A 22,760-nucleotide genomic window follows, 5' to 3' on the forward strand; every position below is an offset into this window, starting at 1 on the left:
AGAGCGTCTGCTAAATGACTAGAAGTGTTGAAAATGGCTTAACTATAATCATTCTGTTTTGTGAAATGAAGTAAATCCGTGTTTTAATATAATTCAAATTGTGTCACCAAAGCAACGTTATCTTACTCATGATTAGGCACAGGAAGATGCATTTATTTTCTCCGTATTTGGGCATATGTCAAGAATGTCTTTTGAGAAAACACCATTACCTCGTGGGGGTTTACCAAAGTAAAAATGAAATGATTTACGAGCATTTACATAAACTATGTATAGTCGAAGCTAAAAGACATATCTAAATATGTATTGTTTTATTGTACGGTGCAAAATATAATTGAATACAAATACAAATGATTTAGACATATTAAAGTCCTCCCCATTTCCCGAAGTTGGTTTGGCCTGCATTTCCTGTGCGAAACCATTATTAGGAAGTTAGGGCGGTGGTTGAGAGAGAGGGCAGCACGGGCTAACTGACTATCCATTTTTTTTCCCGGAATTAGGTAGGTCTTATATTTGCTTATTTGAACGTAAGAAGTATTATTTCACTTGTTAATTCCATGCTACGTTTGAACTGTCAGTTATATAACTTAAAATGTCGAAGTTACACTCGTGTTAATATGAATGTATGTGTTTTCTGGCTGATTTAGCTAGCGGGGTTAGCAAACTAGCTAAATCGTCTTGTTAGCTGCCAAAATGACAGTATTTCCTGCATGGGGATAAATAACGTTTTGTTCTAACTAGCACATTTAACGTTTTAAATTACATATAACAGACCGTACGGTAGTTGGTTAAGTATTATAACGATGCAAATGTGTACCAACACAAAGTAACTAGCGTAGCGGACGTCCTGGGATTCGTAATGTTTTTATCTCAATGTCGCTAACGTCACCAGTGTGTTGCGACCGGCGTGAGCAACAGTGGAATCGGTGGTGTACCTTCAAAATAAAAGTTCCACATTGAAACTGATGCAAACGGATAAAAATGGTGGAATCATGACACAATTGGACTAGATCATCCTACACAAGGTTGGCATGTTAGAAGTTCAACAAAATACCGTTAGTTTGACCCCATAAAATTAAATCTGAAATCAGCTCTGGGTGTATTTTAATTCAGAGTTGAATTGAGGTCATACTTCTATGCACTGTAGTCTGTTGTGCACCTATGAAATGAGTTATCAGCCTACTGAGTGACTCAAAGAACACAACTGTAGAGCGTTTTTGCTCTTATAGCTGGACTTTGACTGTGGAATACACATTGGTTGACTGAGCTTAATTTTGCTCATTTCACTCCCACAATAAGAGTTATGATGCTAATACTTGTGGAAACTCTACATAGTAATGTCCTGTGAGTGTCTTGAGTAGGGTGATAACCAATTTCATGGGTGCACATAGGTCAGGATGTACATTGCAATATTAATGTTCCATACATATAGGTTGACTGGGATACTTCAGGATTTTGGCAATGAGTCAGATTAACTTGTGGATTCCATTTGTCTGTCCAGTATGAAGGAAGTTGGCATTGGCTCACAAAACTACCTCTAACTAGTGTTACCCATGGACTTCCAGTCATTGCTCTCTGATAGCATGACTTCCAGTGTTTGTTTCAGAGTCCCACAATAAGAGCTAAGACGCTAATATTTGTTTTAACTCTACCAAGTTGTGTTCTGTGAGTCACTGGGTAGGCTGATACCCAATTTCATTGGAGAACAATTCATAGGTTAGTCTGTAGAGTGCTTATTTATAAGTATGCCCCCAATGAAATTCTGAATTAAAATGCATACAGTGCAACTAGATCATACATTTATTTTTTTGTCAAATTATAACCACTTGTATAACGGTCAAACTTTGTTTAGCGTTATCTAGTCCAATTGTGGATCGGTTTGCATCAGTTTCAATGGGTGTCTTTTATTTTGAAGGCTAACTGCAGATACCATTATTGTTGCTCATGCTAATGTTGTTCAGAACACAAGTCCTAACGTCAGCTGTCTATCTGTGGTTTATTTCTGTCATTCCAAATTTGTGCAAATTGATATTTGTGCTTCATGTTAATTTCTACGATACTACTATCTACATTATTTTCAGTTATGCAAGTATTAACAGCTAGCAGCAGTTTATAGGCCCCATTCATGAGATTTCCCTCATGAATGGGGCCTATAAACTTCTTTCTTGAAATATTATTATAGAATGTTAATGATGCCTAGACTGTCACTAGATTTCTCACCTACCCTCAATAGAAAATGATATGTGGGCTTGGAAAGAACTTAAGTCTGAATTCAGTCCCCTATCATTATTCAACCTCAAATTAGATCACTGAATCAGTCTTATCCAGCCGTGTTGCCATAATAGTGAATCAATGGCGTGGACCACTGGCTCCCTCTTACTTGCTAGGAAGGGAGGCATATTAGAGGCAGTGGCCCTCTTCCTCTTCGAATAAGACGTTGTTGAACTTGCCTGAAAAGGGAATTTATTCTCACATCTGTAGTTTATCCTATCCTGTGCAAAGGAAACAGCTAGAAACGACCTTCACAGCAGTAGAACATTTCCATTTATAGCACAGTGAGGACACATCCCTGGGGAATAATTTGCCAGAGTCCGAATTAGATTAGCCCATAGCCACAAAGCTGGGCATGACTAGTCAAATCTTATTTTGGGTAATGACATGAGCCAGGTTACCTGCTTGTTTTCGTAGACCCTTATGTATCCTCAAATGTTATTGTCCCTAGATTTGAACTTAATTGACATCATCAAAACACTATTTCTAAGTCTGATTGAAATGGTAAGGGTAAGTAACTTTTTAGGATATTACAAATCTGGTGCTGTGGTCTTATTCAGGAATGTTCTCTTTTCAGCCTTGCAGGTAAACGCACAAAACAGCCAAAATGTCAAGCAAAAGGGCCAAGGGAAAGACCACCAAGAAGCGTCCCCAGCGCGCTACCAGCAATGTGTTCGCCATGTTTGACCAGTCTCAGATCCAGGAGTTCAAAGAGGCCTTCAACATGATCGACCAGAACCGCGACGGGTTTGTTGACAAGGAGGACCTGCATGACATGCTTGCCTCACTAGGTGTGTATCTGAAGCCCCCCCTTAGCTGAGCTGAAATCTGTCCATGGTTTTCTCTTGGACATTGATTCACTCGATGTGAAACTGAGGCACTGGAGGATTTGTGATATCTTTGAGTGTGCTTGTGTTGGTCTCCCTTTTAAATGATTGCATATATTTTGTTCAATGCTTAGTGTTAAACTTTGTAGTGTTTGTGGACCCAGTCTGTCTTGCTGAAAGGGTTTAGGTTTGTTATGTAAGGTGATACAGTATATTTACCCCCAGGCTAAGGTTGGGTTTGTCTCCCAGCTGGTAAGTTGGCGTTAGGAGAGAGGCATTCCATTGAAACAGTCATGCATTCACAAAGAACATGCATTTGTCCAACGTTCCCTACCACCATGTTACCATTGTTTTATATGATTGAAACCATTTATGCTGATACTATTGTAAAACTAGGTTGCTGTTGACAGGGAGTTGAATGCAATCTGTTCTAATGTGGCACTGTCTTTTTTTTTTTTTTTTAGGGAAGAACCCGACTGATGATTACCTGGAGGCTATGATGACTGAAGCGCCTGGGCCCATCAACTTCACCATGTTCCTCACCATGTTCGGAGAGAAGCTCAACGGCACAGATCCTGAGGATGTCATCAGAAACGCTTTTGCCTGCTTTGACGAAGAAGGCACAGGTAAGCCTATAACAAATCATTGGTTTTTCTTTAAGGAATTATTCCAAGTGGAAAGGAGTGTTGGCCTGTATAGATTCATACTGTTGTAGAGACTGATAATGAATGCTGTAGTTGTTTAGAGAAGTTTCAAGTTTTATTAGTCCTATGCATGGTCCAATGAAATGCTTAGTTGCAAGTTCCTTCTCGACAATGCAACAACGACAATAATTAAATACGAACAAAGTAAATGGCAGTAGAATAGAATAAACATAGTGTAAGTTATACAGGAAGGCACAATTTAGCCCATTTCCACATGTAGTGGGGGGAAAGTGTATAAATTGAGCAGTATAATTAGTCTGGTGGCGGCAGTTGTGGTGTGTGGCATGAATGTGTGCGTGCTCAGTCCAGTTCAACTGCTCAGCAGTCGATGGCTTGTGGATAGAAACTCGCTGAGCCTGTTGGTATCAGACCTCATTCTTAGATTCCATCTGCCTGACCGGTAAGTGTGTGTGGGGTTCTTGATGAATATACAATTCCTGAGGAGTCTCTCTTAGCTGCATAGACTGGGTGTTTGGGCTGTCCCAGTAACATTGGGTCCGGTGGGTTAAACCATGGCTTCCAGGGGTTTAGTCCCAAAATGATGAAACCAGAGTGGTATACTATGAAGCAAGCTAGATCTACTAAGGCTTTTATAAAGATAACCAGCTTCAGTTAGCTACACATTCCAGGTCCAATCAAATGTATTTATATAGCCCTTCTTACATCGGCTGATATCTCAAAGTGCTGTACAGAAACCCAGCCTAAAACGCCAAACGGCAAGCAATGCAGTTGTAGAAGCACGGTGGCTAGGAAAAACTCCCTAGAAAGGCCGAAACCTAGAGAGGAACCAGGTTATGAGGGCTGGCCAGTCCTCTTCTGGCTGTGCTGGGTGGAGATTATAACAGAACATGGCCAAGATGTTCATAAATGACCAGCATGGTCAAATAATAATCACTGTGAACAGGTCAGGGTTCCATAGCCGCAGGCAGAACAGTTGAAACTGGAGCAGCAGCACAGCCAGGTGGACTGGGGACAACAAGGAGTCATCATGCCGGCTAGTCCTGAGGCATGGTCCTAGGGCTCAGGTCCTCCGAGAGAGAGAGAGCGTACTTAAATGCTCAGACTTCATCTTTACTACGTTGGATATTGCGCATCCATTGTAGTACAGCTGAAGCCTGACCTGGAATGCTTGTATTTCTAGCAGGCTTGTAATTAATTGAGGGTGCATGTTGCACATGGCTAGTCGTACGCCAAACTCTTAGACAATGTTGAAACATCAATCCATGGGCCACTTTGTCATATTAATTTGTGCTGGTTTCAAAATGTCAGAAGGCTATGGTGTTAAATGGGCTTGTAGAATTGCTGTGTTGATTTTACTACTTATCGTTAATGCTGTCTTTTGTGTGCTTTTTCTCACTCCTATCTGTGGAACACGTTGTTGCGATCATAGACATATCTATAGAAGGGTTTGGACCCTCCAACCCTGGCAATTTTAATAAAACTAGCAATGGCTGCCAGTCTTGATTTGAATGGGAACTGCCATCGATGGTTTGTCTATGGTTGGTTGGCTGTCAGTTTGCCTTTTGCACATTTCTAAATGCAATAGTGTGAACAGTTTGGAATGCAAATGCTGCCATTCAATGTGTAATGTGATAGGTATTTTAACATTACCATTTTTTTATGCAAAAAATATTTCATATTTTATCAGGTGTCTTCCTCAAATGAAGGGGATGATGACTATCTTTGCGAGAGGGAGGGTATCTGATTTCATTGGTCCTTAACTTGTGGCTAAGATAAACCGGCCGTTTATTCAGGATAAAGGGAGTTGGCCTGCCCCAGGATTTGTCATAGAAATTTACCAGGCTAAAAGGTGAGGGCTCTGGTCCATATGGGAAATTCATTCTTACAAATGCACATTTTGTTTCATTTCCTTAAGTATACCTACCCCAAAACTTAATTTCAAAATATCACCCTTGAGAGGGCTGTGGATTGTAAAATACAGAAATATGCTTTCTGTCAACTTTGATAATGTTTTTGTTTCATATTGGGTTGGCCAGATGCTTGGCGTTTAAAAAAAAAAAAAAAATAAATAAAAAATAAAATGCTGATGGGTTGGTTGGTTGAGTCAACAAATGAATAACCCATGCATCATCACCTGAGGGGAGTAACCATGACATGGGCATTTTCGCATACCTGTCTCACTGTCACCCTGTCTGTCCTCAGGTGTCATCCAGGAGGAATACCTTAGAGAGCTGCTGACCACAATGGGTGACCGCTTCACAGACGAGGAGGTGGACGAGCTCTTCAGGGAGGCCCCCATTGACAAAAAGAGCAACTTCAACTATGTGGAGTTCACACGCATCCTAAAACACGGAGCCAAGGACAAGGACGATTAAGGCCACAGCCATGCCAGTCGTATTATGGTTTCTCTCTGACCCCTCTACTCTTTTACCCCCAGCTAGACCATCTTGCTGCATGATTCAGCTCTAATAAATCCATGTTTAGCAAGGTGAAACAATGGCTTTGACATATCTGTGAGCTCCCATTTCAATACTGGCAGATTTGCACATCTGTATTGAGAAATGTAGTGGGTGATGTTGAATTTGCAAAACAATGTACTAGTCTGTGACGTGAAATGGAAAATGCAACTCTGGAAGCAAGCTCCTATGCTACTCAAATGGTCTGGTCTAGCTGAATTTTTACATTTTATAATAAATATAAGCTTTAAATAAATGACTCTATCAACTTGTATTTTGCTCCATTCTTTACCCTATTTAAATCATGACTTAACTGTTGAAATAATATGCTGACTTATGTCTAGTAAGCTGATGGTTCCCTTCTTCCTGTGCTGGTATGTTATGTCCTAACAAGGAATTTTCTCAGTCATTACCCTTTCCACCTAGCGTGTGTGGACGTGTCGAAGAGGGCTACAGTGACGGGTTTAGTTTGAAATTCCTAGATGACACTAAAATCGATTAAATCTACATACAGTCATCTTAAAGATGGCAACCACACATTTCAGAGGAATACCTAGCAAAAAGGAATGGCCAAAGATCTGAATTAGACTGACTGTAAATGCAGCCTGAGACATTATCTAGATGCTAAACTAATGTATCAGATCCTTGTCCTCAGTTTATTTTTAAAATCCCAAAAGATGCATATAGCAGCTGTATATCATCTGGCACAGTTACAGCAAAAAATACCAAACCATACTGTAACAGATTTGTCAATTTACTGAATCAATTACCACTTTCACTTAACTGTTTTTCGTTAACAATTCTCTTGTTCCCATATTTACACTGAAATATACATTCTAACTCTCTTTAACACTAACTTAAGTCTATTTTGGTAACTCCTGGCATTGTAGTGCCCCCTAGTGGCTTAGTTAACGGGGCCAGCCACTACTGAGCACCTTCCTTACAGAACCACGCTTGACCGGTGGCTGGATCTTTAACGTGTTTTGTGGCATCCCCTGTTAGATTATGGGTTGCACTGTATTAGTTGGCCAAAAGCTGACATTTGCATGAAATTTCTAATTGTATGGCTAGGTCATGGTATGTTTTGTGTGTGGTTTGATAACCACCAGTAAGCAACGGTTAAACATAAATTAATGGGGCATTCCATGAACCTGTGTTTATGGAGAACACTTGAATCCGATGTAAATATTCCACAGCACCATAGTCTTTTACTGTAGTGGTTCTGGTAACTAAACTATAAAAAGACTTGCACTCTCCATATAACCTCCCAGTAATTTATTGGGTAAAAGAACATTTTGGCATCCCTGTGCCTTCAGTGTGTTTTGGTAACTAACAGAGCTTTGAAAGTTAATCTGTTCTCATGCTCATACAGGTTGGAACCACCCGGTGAGTCCTGGAACAGAACCATGGCTTTAAAGGTGATCGAGGCTTCAGCTACTCGGGCAGAGAAGGGCACACCTTAGTCCTCCAGGCGGGCTGGGTCGCATCTCCAGACTTCTGTGCGCTCCGGTAGGGGAGCCCCTGTGTGTGGCGTACCTTTGGACCTCAGCGGACCGCTGTATCCAGAGACCGCTGTCGGAGACTCAGTCAGCCAGCTTGTATGAGTTTGTCCAGTCTTCCCTGTGGCACAGTTGGTAGAGCATGGTGTTTGCAACGCCAGCATGGTGTGTGCAACGCCAGGGTTGTGGGTTCGATTCCCATGGGGGGCCAGTACAAAAAAAAATTAAAAAATTAAATGTATAAAATGTATGCATTCACTACTGTAAGTCGCTCTGGATAAGAGCGTCTGCTAAATGACTAAAATGTAAAATGTCCAAGGACTCTTTCTACGTCAGTCGGCCAGCTGCACCGACCCACTGTTGCAGAAGAGAAAGCCTTCCTGGACCGCCTTGGAGTTGCTCTTCCTCCAGACAATTCCTGCACTCCTCCACACTGTGGAGATCACGTCTGACACTATGGCAGCGGCAGCCTTGCACCGCGTGGCTGACCCTGAAGGACCCCTCAGTGTGCTGTGCTGCCAGCTAGAGCAGGACTCTAGCCGTCTGACGGAGACTGGGCTGGTTTCTGCCCTGCTGGCCTGCACACACCTCTACGTGGACCCCTGGAGCACGCTGGTGTCGGAGTGCCAGGAGCGGCTGGATGGGAGCCAGATGAGCGTGGACAGCTGTGCACCTTCGGCCAGGCCCTGGAGGGCCCGGGCTGTGGGATGCTGGAGCAGGTGATGGAGCAGGTACAGAAGCAGGAGCCAGGCCTGTGGAGCCTAGCAGAGCTCACTGCTGTATACGGACTGCTGCAGGCAGGAGTAGGGGAGGAGGGCAGCTACCAGGACCTCCTAAACGCTATGCACACTCCTTCTTGGTGGACCCAAGAAGGAGTGTGCATGGTGCAAGTGCTAAAGATGGCTTTCACTTCCCACCCAGAGACAGTTACCAAGGTGATGCAGTACTTTGGGTGCCTGAACATCCTGTCACTACCGGTGTTTGACGCTGTGGCGGAGAGCTTAGTCTCCCGGGCGGACATCTACAGCACCAGCCAAGTGGCCAGGCAGATCATCCCGTTTGGGAAGCTGGGCTACCTGTCGCCCAACGCTGGGAGGTCTTCCGGAATGTGGAGGCCATCCCGTACGCACGCTTCTCTCATTTCCAGCCCAGAACACTCCTCAACCTGCTGCACTCCTGCGTCCTGGTAGAGAGGTTCCCTGTCAACTTTGTGTCCAAGGTCTTCAACCTCTACTTCCTCCAGAGATTACAAGGTACTCTCATTGATAAGCCCACAGGGCAAATCCCTGGTAACGGAATTATGATGAGACTCACTTTAAAATGTATACCAAACAAAAAACATTGATTTCAAAGTTTAACAAACAATACTACTCTATGCACAATGACTGCTTCGAACAATTTACACATTAAATAAAATAAAAAATGACAAAGTTTGATAACAGAATTACGGTAAAATCTATTTTATTCTGTTACCGAACTTTGTATCTGCACAGTTCTTCCTGTAAATGTGTTTTTGTAAAATTGTCTGTGGAAATTGTTAAAAGCTAATCATTGTGCATAGTTCTATGGTTTGTTAAACTTTAAATAAATGTTTTTGTTTTTCCCAATTTCAATTACAATCTTGTCTCATTGCTGCAACTCCTCATTGGGCTGGGGAGAGGCGAAAGTCGAGTCATGCGTGCTCCGAAACATGACCCATCAAACCGCGCTCCTTAACACCCGCTTAACCCGGGAGCCAGCTGCGCCAATGTGTCGGAGGAAAAACCGAAGTCAGCCTGCAGGCACACGGCCCGCCACAAGGAGTCGCTAGAGCATGATGAGTCAAGTAAAGCCCCCCGGCCAAACCTTCCCCTAACCCGGATGACGCTGGGCCAATTGTGCGCCGCCCTATAGGACTCCCGGTCACGGCCGGTTGTGACACCGCCTGGGATTGAACCCGGGTCTGTAGTGACACCTCAAGCACTGCGATGCAGTGCCTTAGACTGCTGCGCCATTTGGGAGACTTGTTTGGTATATTTTAAACTGAAAAATCTCCATTACCATGGAATTTCCCCACACTTACTTTACTCTTCTTCATAATTGCAATTGTTGCAGTATCTTTGGTTTAACAATTGTAAATTAATTTGTGTTCCACAACAAGGCATGGGGGTTGTACTGGCCCAACTCTACATGACTGTGAAGCTTGAATGCCCTTTCTATGAGGTAACGAGTTACTACAAATCAATATCAATTACAGTTGAAGTTGGAAGTTTACATACACTTAGGTTGGAGTTATTAAAACTCGTTTTTCAACCACTCCACAAATTTCTTGTAAACAAACTGTAGTTTTGGCAAGTCGGTTAGGACATCTACTTTGTGCAAGACACAAGGAATTTTTCCAACAATTGTTTACAGAGAGATTATTTCACTTATAATTCACTGTATCACAATTCCAGTGGGTCAGAAGTTTACATACACTAAATTGACTGTGCCTTTAAACAGCTTAGAAAATTCCAGAAAATGATGTCATGGCTTCAGAAGCTTCTGATAGGCTAATTGACATCATTTGAGTCAATCGGAGGTGTACCTGTGGATGTATTTCAAGGCCTACCTTCAAGCTCAGTGCCTCTTTGCTTGACATCATAAAATCAAAAGAAATCAGCCAAGAATCAGCCCAAATATTGTAGACCTTCACAAGTATGGTTCATCCTTGGGAGCAATTTCCAAATGCCTGAAGGTACCACGTTCATCTGTACAAACAATAGTACGTAAGTATAAACGCCATGGGACCACGCAGCCGTCATACCGCTCAAGAAGGAGATGCGTTCTGTCTCCTAGAGATGAACGTACTTTGGTGCGAAAAGTGCAAATCAATCCCAGAACAACAGCAAAGGACCTTGTGAAGATGCTGGAGGAAATAGGTAAAAAAGTATCTATATCCACAGTAAAACGAGTCCTATATCGACATAACCTGAAAGGCCGCTCAGCAAGGAAGAAGCCACTGCTCCAAAACCTCCATAAAAAAGCCAGACTACAGTTTGCAACTGCACATGGGGACAAAGATCATACTTTTTGGAGAAATGTCCTTTGGTCTGATGAAACAAAAATAGAACTGTTTGGGCATAATGACCATCGTTATGCTTGGAGGAAAAAGGGGGAGGCTTGCAAGCCGAAGAACACCGTCCCAACCGTGAAGCACGGGGGTGGCAGCATCATGTTGTGGGGGTGCTTTGCTGCAGGAGGGACAGGTGCAATTCACAAAATAGTTGACATCATGAGGAAGGAAAATTGTGGACAGATTGAAATAACATCTCAAGACATCAGTCAGGAAGTTAAAAGCTTGGTCGCAAATGGTTCTTCCAAATGGACAATTGAGTGTATGTAAACTTCTGACCCACTGGGAATGTGATGAAAGAAATAAAAGCTGAAATAAATCATTCTCTCTACTATTATTCTGACATTTCACATTCTTAAAATAAAGTGGTGATCCTAACTGACCTAAGACAGGGAATTTTTACTAGGATTAAATGTCAGGAATTGTGAAAAACTGAGTTTAAATGTATTTGGCTAAGGTATATGTAAACTTCCGACTTCAACTGTATATGATAGCATTGCCACTTCTGCTCAACTGCAGTGTTGCAATCCTAGCACACTATCCTCTGATTCACCTTTAACACCCTGTTTTAACCCCAGGGCCCAAGGCTCCATCCTATGTACCATGTCAAGTTTTTCCTCACTCCTGGTCGGTCTCTGGAGACACCGGTTGACGGACACCCCTACAACTATGTGAAAACTGGACTGGGGGATCTACTAGGGGCCCGTGCTTACTTCACTTCGAGTCCTCACTCCATACTGCTACACACTAGGTAATGCAGGCAGCACATTTTAAGATACAACACATGTAACCTTTAATTCAATGCTTCAGACAATGTTATGGTTATACCTATACTGAAAATAAAGGTGCAAAGACAAATCCGGCCCCTATGTTTGTTTCAGATGTGGAAATAAAGCTGGATGAGGATGGATATGTATTGCCTGCCAGTGAAATCGACGATATCTTCAAGAGGTAAAAACAATGACTTTTTCCACAGTTTGTTACATTAAAGCCTTATTCTAAAATGTATTATATTGTTTTCTTCCTTTATCAATCTACACACAATACCCCATAATGACAAAGCAGTGCGTTGTTGAGTCTTCTTGGGTATGACGCTACAAGCTTGGCACACCTGTATTTGGGGAGTTTATTCCATTCGTCACTGCAGATCCTCTCAAGCTCTGTCAGGTTGGATGGGGAGCGTCACTGCACAGCTATTTTCAGGTCTCTCCAGAGATGTTTGATCGGGTTCAAGTCCGGGCTCTGGCTGGGCCACTCAAACACATTCAGAGACTTGTCCTGAAGCCACTCCTGCGTTGTCTTGGCTGTGTGCTTAGGGTCATTGTCCTGTTGGAAGGTGAACCTTCACCCTAGTCTGAGGTTCTGAGCGCTCTGGAGCATGTTTTCATCAAGGATCTCTCTATACTTTGCTTCAGCTCTAGGAAGAGTCTTGGTGGTTCCAAACGTCTTCCATTTAAGAATTATTGATGCCACTGTGGTCTTGCGGACCTTCAATGCTGCAGAAATGTTTTTCCTCCCTTCCTCAGATCTGTGCCTCGACACAATCCTGTCTCGGAGCTTTAGGACAATTCCTTCGACCTCATGCCGGTTAAGGATGATCAATGGAAAGAGGATGCACCTGAGCTCAATTTCAAGTCTCATAGCAAAGGGTCTGAATACCTATGTGAATAAAGTATGTTTTTTTATATTTAATATATTTGCAAAAAATTCTGAAACCCTGTTTTTGCTTTGTCATTATGGGATATTGTGTGTAGATTGATGAGAAAAAAAATATTTTATCAATTTTAGAATAAGGCTGTAACTTAACAAAATGTGGAAAAAGTCAAGGGGTCTGAATACTTTCCGAATGCACTGTAGGTGATAAAATTGTTGTACTATAGCTATTTTATTCAGGCCCATGCGCTCTGTTTGTTGTGTACTTGCAGGATAGCAGTTTGCATTGATGGCCACGAGGTTTACTGGGAAAAGAGGCCATGAGGCTTCTGGGATATGAAGTTCAGGTCGGAAATGCATGCCGCCACCCTCAATACCCCGTTTCACTGATGATTTGACCTTTTTGGGTATTCTGTCTGCTGTAAATTCTGATTTCAGTATCTTTGCTAGTGTTCTGCCTGTCTCTAGGCATCTACTCTGTCAAAAAAGAGCATGTCTGTATTCATTTGGATCCACTCTTTGCTCTCAGTGCTCCATCTGTAACTAATAAAGTCTTTTGTTTTTGTAGATTCCTTACTATGAATTTGAGAAGCTTCGGAACAAGACCGAGGTTGTTGAATATCTTCCCCCTCAGCTACAGGCTCAGTTGGTGATAACTGGCTCAAATAAGGCCTTTGTTGCTGTCATACAACTATAACACTGTGCGCTATACAGTTTGGGCACTGTTTTTGTCATCTCAAAGTGCCACATTGTCCAACATTTCTACCTGAAGAGAAAGCATAAAGTCAAGAAATCATGTATTTATAGCTTTTGATTAATTGTAAATTCTACACACCACTAGTGTTCTATTGTATAGTGAAACTACTTATTTAGTCTTCTCTACTTTAATCCACCATGATGGACCACCACAATTTGAAATATATAATACATGTATATTTATTGGTAGTTGGCAATACAGTGCTGCAGTAGAAAGTTAGAACATCCAAATACCAAGAATCACCTTGGAGGGGAAAAAAAGTACATTTGTTCATACAAAGAACAATAATTTTGAACATAGCCGAGCATCACTATCGATTTTTGATTTACATTTTTGACATGATCAATTATTCAATTCAAGGTAACCTAATTAAGGCAAGTTGTTTTTCTCTTTCCACCACCATGTAATGCATGTCAGTCAGATATAAACTGAGTATACAAAGCATTAAGAACACCCTCTTTCCATGACAGACTGACCAGGTGAATCCAGGATCCCTTATTGATCTGTGTAGATGAAGGGGAGGAGACAGGTTGAATAATTATTTTGGTGGAGGGGGTGCTCAATTCAATATTAGGATGGTGTTCCTAATATTTGGTATACTCAGTGTATATGTTGTAAAAAGGCTATGATACATTCAAAAAAGGGTTGGGAGTGTTGCCATTGGTTTCTGCCTGCTGTCCATCCATTATGTAGCAGGGATCTGTGGCAGGCCAAATTCATCCACCAGAACTCCATCCTGTAGAACAGACAATAAATTACAATTTTGTAGGAAACTCCAGTTATGTCTAAATGGGTGCAGAATGTGTCTTCATCCAATGTAATGTCCTAAAAACAAAGCTGAACCCGTTGAACAATGCATCCGTCTTCTGTATTGACAACAGTGTCAGTTGTGATTGCATTTTAACATAATGCCCCAGTGAATTATTCAAGACTAAACATGAATAAAGTGGTCAGAGAGAGAGAGAGAGAGAGAGAGAGAGAGATGTACCCGGTTTGGTGCCCTGTCACTGGGTATTCCCTCTGGGATGGAGGGGGCAGTGCTGGCCTCATCCAGGTAGGAGCTGTCATCATCAAGCAGGAGCTCATCTCCCAGGGCATCCAGCTCTGGGATCACACGCACACAGCCATTGATGCGCAGTTATTACATGCAGTCTATTAACATAAGGACTGCATTGACTGCTGTTGTATCACTGTGCTGAAGTAAACAGCACTTTATCTTGGCCAGGTCGCAGTTGTAAATGAGAACTTGTTCTCAACTAGCCTACCTGGTTAAATAAAGGTGAAATAAAACAAAACTCTGTAGTGCGGCGGGAAATGATGCCATCTATTGACCTACAGCAATGTTCTAATATAGACCTATCCTGTACTGGAGCAACACCAACCGTGTTGGAACACAATACAGTTATGTACTGCATTTCGGTGTACTGTCTCCCTTGTGGCTGTGTCATACTCTTACAGCACTGACCTGCTTCCAGGTCATCATCATCAATCTCTGGTGTCCCGTAGCTTCTGCTCATCGCCTCCTGCACCTCGTTGGCATCCTCCATCATGTCCTCCAGCTGGTCTTGGATATCCTGCATCAGGAAAACATGACACTCTTAATCCAAACATCTCTCAATTACAATAGGCCATTCACGTTACCTGGATGAATATGACCCAGATCAGATGGCTGAAATATGTTGAGTCTTTCAAGATAAGGGTCTGTAGTAAAACTACTGCACTTCTACGTTAGACCACCAAATGGTGTTGTAGTGTATCAGGACTCGAAGAAGACAAATACCTCAATCTGATCAATCTTCACGTTCTTGTATGCCGCCTTCATCTCTTTGGCTCCAATTTTCATGGCATCAACCTATAATGCAAGATTTTTAACCCAGAGAACAGCCTGGCATGACAACTACATTAAATTGTGACTGCGTGCTACAGTCAGTACATTACTGTGGCCCCTTACTGTTGTTTTTGTGTCTTTGAGAGTTTGGATTGTGTAGTTGGCCTGTTCCATGTTGAAGGACTGCTGTGTGAGGTTGTCTCTCTGGCCCTCGTACCTGAAAAACAAGATTGAAATGATCAATACAGATGTTTTTATGCGCTCATATCCTGATTATGGTGACGGTTTACTGCTACTTGATGTGGTTACTGTGATCTGTGTCCTGATTGATTTGTGGTTATTGATGCGTTGACAGACTCCATAAGTTACTCACATTCTTTTCTGCTTCAGTACCCTCATCGCCTTCTGCTTGACCATGTTCTGATGAAAACATTAACAGGAAACAATTCACATGACATCAGACCTAGCTAGATACTGCTGAGAACAAGTGGGACCATACTTGTGTATTGTTTTGTTCAAGAACAGCATGAGCCAACATGTGTAATAGAATGACTTAGGTAAACATATGTCTAATATCACAGCTCATCATCTGCTTCACTCAGGGTAGGGTTAAATATTACTTTTGAAGGGCCATCTCTCATCTTCTTCATCTGATCCTTGTACTTGACCAGTTCAACATCTAGTCTGGCAATCTTCTTGTCAACAGATTCTGCTCGCGAGTCAACCTTAAGAGAGAAAGAACGGGCACGAGTTAACCATGCCGACTGTTTCCATTTTTCAATGATCTTGTAAGAGTCGGAAATCTTTAATGAACTTGTGGTATCAAAAAAAGTAATTTGAATACATGTATTAGTTATTATAATGATCAAATAATCAATGTTACATTTCCTTCAATCAATTTTTACAGTCAATAGCACTAGCTTAACACCTTATTTGGTCAAACATAAAACTGGTTGGAACAACACCTTTTAGTCTACATTGGAAACCAACATCACCCTACTGAACTCCCTATTGACGATTGGTCATCTAGCTAATTTGCTAGCTAAGTCACTAGGACACTATTACAACGCTAATCAAACTAACTTTCAAGATAACATTAAGTAGCTAAAGAGTATTTTATGAGCTAGAGGTCCTCAATGGGCTGTCACAACTTTCTTCCGTTGTTGCTAGAACAATCAGCTGTCATCCAGTTAGCTAGCTAGCCAGCCAGCAAGCCAAGTTATTTTGTTTGTCATAGACACTGCTCTGTAAGTTATTTCCATAGATACTTACATTCCCTATGCAGTCTGTGAGATTTGGTGGTGGTCCCTTCGGTTTTCCTCGACCGAAAATACGGTTCATTTTGAAATAAATATCCAATAACTCAAAACAACAAAGAATCTACCTGACCGCCAGGGAAAATAAAGCAAACCCGGAAGCAACATAGAGCTGACGTCACATACTTCTTCGATGAAGTTTCACGGCGGTTGGCATCCAATAAATGTTGCATTACCGCCACCTACTAAACTGGTGTATAACGCCCTTATACTGCAGCATACGACAACTTATGCAGTACTCTAACCCTGGAAACCTAAACCTGCCTCTCTCGCACCGGACATTTCTGATTCCCACTCTGATTCCCACAATAGGATGGAAACATGACATTTTTAACAACGCTTTTTTTAATGATAAAAACTAGTTTATTGCACGCTCACATTTCGCCTGGATACACGTTATTGTGACCCGCAGCTTTATTGATGGCTAACGTATACCCATCAAACATTAAACATGTTATGGTCATGGTTAACCATGTTTTTTTTCAGAAAAAGGTCTAAACCTGAACAAAATGCATGTCCCTGTCCTTTTTTTCAAGAAGTGGCCAATTTAAACACCCAGAAGACATTTTTTAATTAAGAAATAACCTTCTTTTTTAACGATTTGTTGTTTCTAAATGGCTGCTGGATACAATTTCAAAATTTGATGTTTGTTCGTAGGCATCAAATTGAGCGAATGCTGCGCAGGTTCACTGAGTTGCAAACCAAATGTATAGGTCTAGTTCCTTGATCTGGAAAGATCTGACGCAGTTGCTACCTCAGATTTTAAACCTAACAAGTGTCACGAATGGGTTATGTAGTTCCCACAGAGGGCCACAGGGCGGAGCAAGAGAGCTATAAACCCATACAGTTTTTTTTGCCTTGAAACCCCTAACCCTAGTATAACCTATTATAGCCCTAACCCTAAACCCCAACCCTGACTTGTAACACAATGCACCTATTACTTTACACATACATATATATACATATATACACACACACACACACACACATATATATATATATATATATATACACACACACACACACACATACATACATACATGCATACATATCGTATTAGGCCTGTGTTGGTTTTGGGAGAGAACAAAAAATATATATAGCAGGTATTGAACCCCGGCCAAATAATCACTAATCAGATGCGCAAACCTCAACTCTAGTATGCATGCATTATGTAAGCATCTTAATATCTCATATAACCGTAATAGAAAACACAAAAGACAGCCCTCGTAAAAATTACATCATGCAACCCTCGCAGAAAACAAATTTACTTCAACATGCACTTCGCTTGCGCGAGAAGGCAGAGGTGATCGCTGCTGCTGACAGCACGAGTTTTTGGCAGGGCTTGTTGAGCTGGCTTCTTGTGCGAGAAGGCAGAGCGGCTAGATCATGTTGGTTGATGAATTTGACAGTGAGAATTTGACAATGAATTTAATGGGAAAATACGTTTCTCGACCAGAGTTGACTGAATTAATGTTCAGGATTATTGATAATAGTTATTTAAATATTAATCAAGTATAATTTCAAAACATGAGCATGAAAATAGATAATGAACATCATAGTAATTCACAGTAATCTGTTTCAGTCCTTCGTCTTGCATAGCAGTGTGGAAAGGGCCAGAAAAAAGCGCGCGGGGGAGTTTTTCCGTGAGAAAGAAAGGGTGGGGAAGCTGGGGGGCTGTCAGCTATAGTGTGTAGTCAATAGCCGATTGGCCCGGGGCATTCGTTTTGCATAATGTAAGGTATATAGGGTAGCCGTATCAGTCGCAATATTACACATCAAACCGACAATTTATAGAATGCAAAACCAGAGATACGCCCCGCACGTTCCTATTGGCTTTAGAGAGGCCTGGCGCTGGCGCGTTGTCTCCAGAGGTGCCGGTGCAGGTATGTAGCCTAGTATTTGTTTTGTCATCTCAACCTAGCCGAACTCTGTTCCTTTTGAATGACCTTCATGTTTTCCCTAACAGGACTCAGTGTTTGTATCCTTGCAGATTCTATGCTTCAAAACATGCATTGCCCGATGCACACTGCTGGGTGCACCCTGGCACAACTCTGGAGCGAGAACACATCAACAGTTGTACCATTTGCGTACCGTCAGTGGTCCACTGCTATTGATTGTACACATTGGAACAAACAACGTAGCTCAAGGGGATTCTCCTCACGACATTATCAGGAGGATGCGGGAACTGATCATCAGAGTTAGGGAGTATCGGTATGAAGTAAGGTTTGCCGTTTGCTCCATTCTTCCCCGGCCGAAGGACGATGCTACCACTAAACATGTAGTTAAGGAAACAAATCGGCTTTTGGAGCATCTGTCACATGAAATTTTAGGACAAATATATTATTTCTGAGGCACTCACAACCTAATCACACACTTTAAAGCAGTGACCGGTTCATCTTAATTGTCACGGCAAGGCTAGGCTTTTTGATTATTTGCAGCGTTTTTTGTTTCATTGCATGAGGTAGGGTAGACAGGCCAGGTTTAGTTAATTTCTGTTATTTTCTTTGCATTTATTTTATAAGTTGCCTCAGATTTTTTATTTGACCTTCTATTGATTTTTAGGTTTTATTGTGCTACCCGGTGTTCATGTTCCTTGTGGTTTTCCAAACATTAAAATGCACCAAATCTCTTCGTTCATGTGATGTCATTCACTTGAATATGAGAACTCATGCAACACTTTGTCAATTTATGAAATGTTCACAAACACTGTATTGGCTTCTGCTGTGTATTTTCGGAACGTTGAAAGGCACCGATTCCTCCCAACCATGAACATGAATAAATATGCCTGTATATGTCTTGCTAAGAATGAACGAGGCGCCCTGACTATATGATAGATTGCAGATATCTTTGGATGGTTGTAAAGCCCTATATCTAAGCTACTCGGGATATGGTCGACCGTCAATTCTACACCATGGGAAAGTTTTGTTATATTGCTATATAAGTTGGTTATATTGCATGCTAATGGCATGGCTAATAAAATGCATCATTATTTTCGACTCGAGCAAACCAAATGCATGTATCTAATTGGCTACCGTTCCCGGGCGGGAAATTTCCCGTGTAAGTGCCCTTTGGTCCGTGCTATTCGGGATCCTTGGGACGTCCCTATCCGTTGAATTTGAGGGTTAATGTTAGTAAAGACAGTAGGTTTAGATAGGGGCGTCCCACGTACGTGGCAATATGAGGTGACTGCATTAATGTTCAGGATTTATTTGCAGTCCTCTTAGTCAGTTTTTCCCCTTGCGTTAGCAGGGTGGAAAGGGACAGACCTGGGAGTGGTGTATCCAGGGAGAACTAATCTTCAGAAAATGTCATTCGTGGTCTTATGCTGGAAATATTTAGCAGTACCATAAACAATGTCTCCGAATAAGTGTAAAGTAATCCTTACTGAAGTAGTAATTACTCAGACTTGCTAAATATAAAATATTTGTTAGTTCATTTTATCACTTACAACCATAAAAAAGCCATTTACAGCATGACAATGAACAACGGTCCATATACCCTTAAACCAAATACACCATACATTTAGTTAATTATTAAAAAACACTTTCTTAAGATGGGTAGCATTATCTGCCAAAGTAACACCCCCCTTAAAGTGCCAATCAGCAGTTGAAACAAAACAAAGGACTCCCGACACTGTTTTGGTAAAAAAAAAAAAAGATGGGATGGGGCTGGAGAAATGTAACCACTAAAATGTATAGACAGGATGGATGCAAGGACTGACCATCCCTGGTACAAACATGGTAGTTTTACCCATGTTTAGAGGCTTTACAGTTAGCATTTCTAAGTTATATTTTCTGAATCAATGGGTAGATATCATTAATAGGTTAAAAAAAATGGATGTGGATCCAAAAATGGATGTAGTAACTTTTTGATTCACCTTTGACATAAACCTAGACACAGACACTGGAAATTAGATTGAAATATATAAATCTAGTAGATCTTTAGAGCCTTTGCTTTCCTGCCTGCCTGCCATGATATCAGATAATTAGACATGTGAATAATGAAAAGTGAAGTTACAAAATGTTGAACACAAAAAAGGCAAATGGTAGCAGATAAATAGTAAGCTGGTTAAATAAAAGACTGCACTTTTTAGACATCCCTATTTCTCCAATACAATGGCAATGTCTGTATTTCGCCAAATAACTCAGAATTGATGTCGAGCTCTGTGGTCATCAAACGCAAGCCTTTCAAATATCAGATATTACACATTACTGTTGGAACTCTGAGAATGCCCCATTGTTTCCCTATGGGGAAATTCTACACGGACATGTCTGTCTATTTCACCAAATATCTCACAATGTGTATATTTAGATTTTTTTCAAGTCAGACACCATTTTAAATCAGGAGAATCTCCTCGTTCTAATGATGTAAGTGGGCAGCGAGCTCGGTTGTCATCAAATGCTAGCCCTAAAATACTTTTTTCCCTTGGAACCCTGAGCTCCGCCCATTGTTTTTTATGGAGAGGCATGCCGGTCTATTTCGCCAAATATCTCACAATGTGTATATTTAGATTTTTTCAAGTCGGACACCATTTGTAATTATGTAAGTCTGGGCAGCGAGTACGGTTGTCATCGATCACTAGAAAATAAATAGAAGTTTTCATTTTTTCCCTACTTACTCATTACGCAGACATAAGCTCAGTTGAAACCATCGAGGTGCAGATGTTTACTTTCTACACGAGTAGTTTTTTTTCTGTTTCGTCCTAAGAACAGATTGTAGTGGTAAAATAAAAAGGGCAACATTTTTTTGTGCCTTTTAGGCAAAATGGAATTCTAAGCATCACTCCAGTCAGAAGAGGCTCAGCGAAGGTTCGTTTCAATTCATTTGCTATGGCCTCGCGCTAGTGTTCCAGCTCAGCCTACGTTCTTTTGCTGTTTTTCAGGCTTGTGTGAATTTTGACTCGTTCTGTTGTCCAGCCTACCTACAATTAACACATACCACTGCTTTCCCCAATGCTACACATTCCTTTGTCTCATGCCAGTGGCAACCCGTCATTCAGGGCCTGTGAGGCAGACTTTGGAGCCCCACCTTTTATTTATTTATTTAGCCTATTTTGCATGTTATTTTGGTAGTATGTGTCACATATCAGTTAGGAAGCAATGTAAAATAAATAATTAAGGTTAATAAAGCCGCATATAACTTGGTCTCTTTTACTTCCTTGAGTAAGGCAGCTCCAAAATGCAGGTGTTACAGCTTAGCTCAGTGCTTTCTGTGGAGGTGGGGCAGTCAGCAGAAAATACGTAGTGTAGGGGTTGGTAATGTTCTCTAGTTGCACCTTGATTGGCTCAGTGTTCTGTCACTCATGGAGACACTACGTCACCACAAAATCTACGGGTAGAGCTTGCAAATTCAAGCCCCTTGGGTGCTGCCATGGAGTTACATTAGAAGTGCCCATCCAAGAAGGCTCAAGGTCATTGGCAACAGATAACATGACGTCAAATCACATATCTACAGCAGCTTTGATTCGACTGACCATGTCAACATCGTACTTTCAAAATCTTAGCTAGAAAGCTACTGGCAAATCCTTTTCATTCCTTGTCACATGAAGAGAAATAATTAAGAGAAATTATAGATGAAATGTATTGGTGCTCATTGGCCATAAACATTATATAAGTTGTAAATAACAAATTCAACAATGAGTGTTTTTGGAAGGAATCAGTGGCTAACTGCAAGCATTGCAAAGCAATCACTAGCCTGCTATTCAGTGGATTGGGTGTGTGGTCCAAGTTTGGATTTAAGGGTCTCTTTTCCAAGCTTGAAAGGATAAACATTCAACAGTGGCCATGCTGTCAATCCAGCATGACTTCTGCTGTGCTCAAAACAACTGGGAAATCTCAGACTTCAGTGAGTTCAAGACAACTGGGAACTCGACTGGGACAATAAGTTTTGAATGGTCATCCAACTCAGAATTGCAAGTCGGGAACTCGGGCCTCTTTCTAGAGCTCTGACCTGAAGATCACTGACGTCATCATGATTCGAAATTGTTTTTTTCCCCCAGAGTTCCCAGTTGTCTTGAAAGCACATTAAATCTAGAGAATGCCAGACTTTGATGTCAAAATTTTCCCACGAAGGACCGCCGCAACTGTTCAAGTGAGCACAGCACAACAAGGTGAATACAAAAGTGTCTTGTATACGGCTGCATAAATTATGTAATATGCCAGGGAGATATGTATACTGTAGCTAAGAAAGTAATACTAAGTGTATGTTGTGTAGTAAGCTGTTAGTAGCCCATGTGCCTCACCCTAATAATTTGGTCCCTTTTCCCCTCATAATTTTGCCTACTTTTCTGACTTGGTGGTGCACACTGTTTTAGAGAAATGTAATCATCGAATATTGTAATAGCTTTCATTGTCTGCTTATATGCCTCCTTTATTTATCCTATGGTTCTGACTTGGTG

At 41.4% G+C, this 22,760-nt stretch overlaps 2 protein-coding genes and 1 pseudogene across 2 annotated transcripts; 2 read left to right on the forward strand and 1 right to left on the reverse strand.

Annotated features, from left to right (window-relative positions):
* Positions 1–392: 392 nt before the first annotated feature.
* LOC115154593 (myosin regulatory light polypeptide 9-like) lies at positions 393–6,490 on the forward strand. Its single transcript, XM_029700994.1, has 4 exons — positions 393–497; positions 2,846–3,059; positions 3,560–3,721; positions 5,963–6,490. Exons 2-4 carry the CDS (start codon positions 2,876–2,878, stop codon positions 6,133–6,135), a joined length of 519 nt encoding a protein of 172 aa, XP_029556854.1. The 5' UTR covers positions 393–497; positions 2,846–2,875; the 3' UTR covers positions 6,136–6,490.
* Positions 6,491–7,622: 1,132 nt separating this feature from the next.
* Positions 7,623–13,115, forward strand: LOC115163025 (FAST kinase domain-containing protein 3, mitochondrial-like; annotated as a pseudogene).
* Positions 13,116–13,373: 258 nt separating this feature from the next.
* LOC115154600 (charged multivesicular body protein 5-like) lies at positions 13,374–16,388 on the reverse strand. The gene is made up of 8 exons (XM_029701007.1): positions 16,320–16,388; positions 15,668–15,772; positions 15,421–15,467; positions 15,171–15,264; positions 15,000–15,071; positions 14,685–14,793; positions 14,208–14,323; positions 13,374–13,955 (listed from the first exon to the last, which is right to left on the reverse strand). The coding sequence occupies exons 1-8, from the start codon at positions 16,386–16,388 to the stop codon at positions 13,905–13,907; spliced, it is 663 nt and encodes a 220-aa protein (XP_029556867.1). The 3' UTR covers positions 13,374–13,904.
* Positions 16,389–22,760: the final 6,372 nt, after the last annotated feature.

The sequence above is a fragment of the Salmo trutta genome, chromosome 2, assembly GCF_901001165.1.
Source record: "Salmo trutta chromosome 2, fSalTru1.1, whole genome shotgun sequence".
NCBI lineage: Eukaryota > Metazoa > Chordata > Actinopteri > Salmoniformes > Salmonidae > Salmo > Salmo trutta.

What these genes read in the sequence shown, in the direction of transcription:
- LOC115154593 (XM_029700994.1), top strand. Translation starts at nt 2,876, where the DNA reads ATGTCAAGCAAAAGGGCCAAGGGAAAGACCACCAAGAAGCGTCCCCAG. An exon ending in TGACATGCTTGCCTCACTAG is followed by an intron (nt 3,060 to 3,559) that starts GTGTGTATCTGA and finishes TTTTTTTTTTAG; the next exon opens with GGAAGAACCCGACTGATGAT. An exon ending in CTTTGACGAAGAAGGCACAG is followed by an intron (nt 3,722 to 5,962) that starts GTAAGCCTATAA and finishes GTCTGTCCTCAG; the next exon opens with GTGTCATCCAGGAGGAATAC.
- LOC115154600 (XM_029701007.1), bottom strand. Translation starts at nt 16,388, where the DNA reads ATGAACCGTATTTTCGGTCGAGGAAAACCGAAGGGACCACCACCAAAT. An exon ending in TGAGAGATGGCCCTTCAAAA is followed by an intron (nt 15,468 to 15,667) that starts GTAATATTTAAC and finishes TGTTTTCATCAG; the next exon opens with AACATGGTCAAGCAGAAGGC. An exon ending in GTACTGAAGCAGAAAAGAAT is followed by an intron (nt 15,265 to 15,420) that starts GTGAGTAACTTA and finishes CTTGTTTTTCAG; the next exon opens with GTACGAGGGCCAGAGAGACA.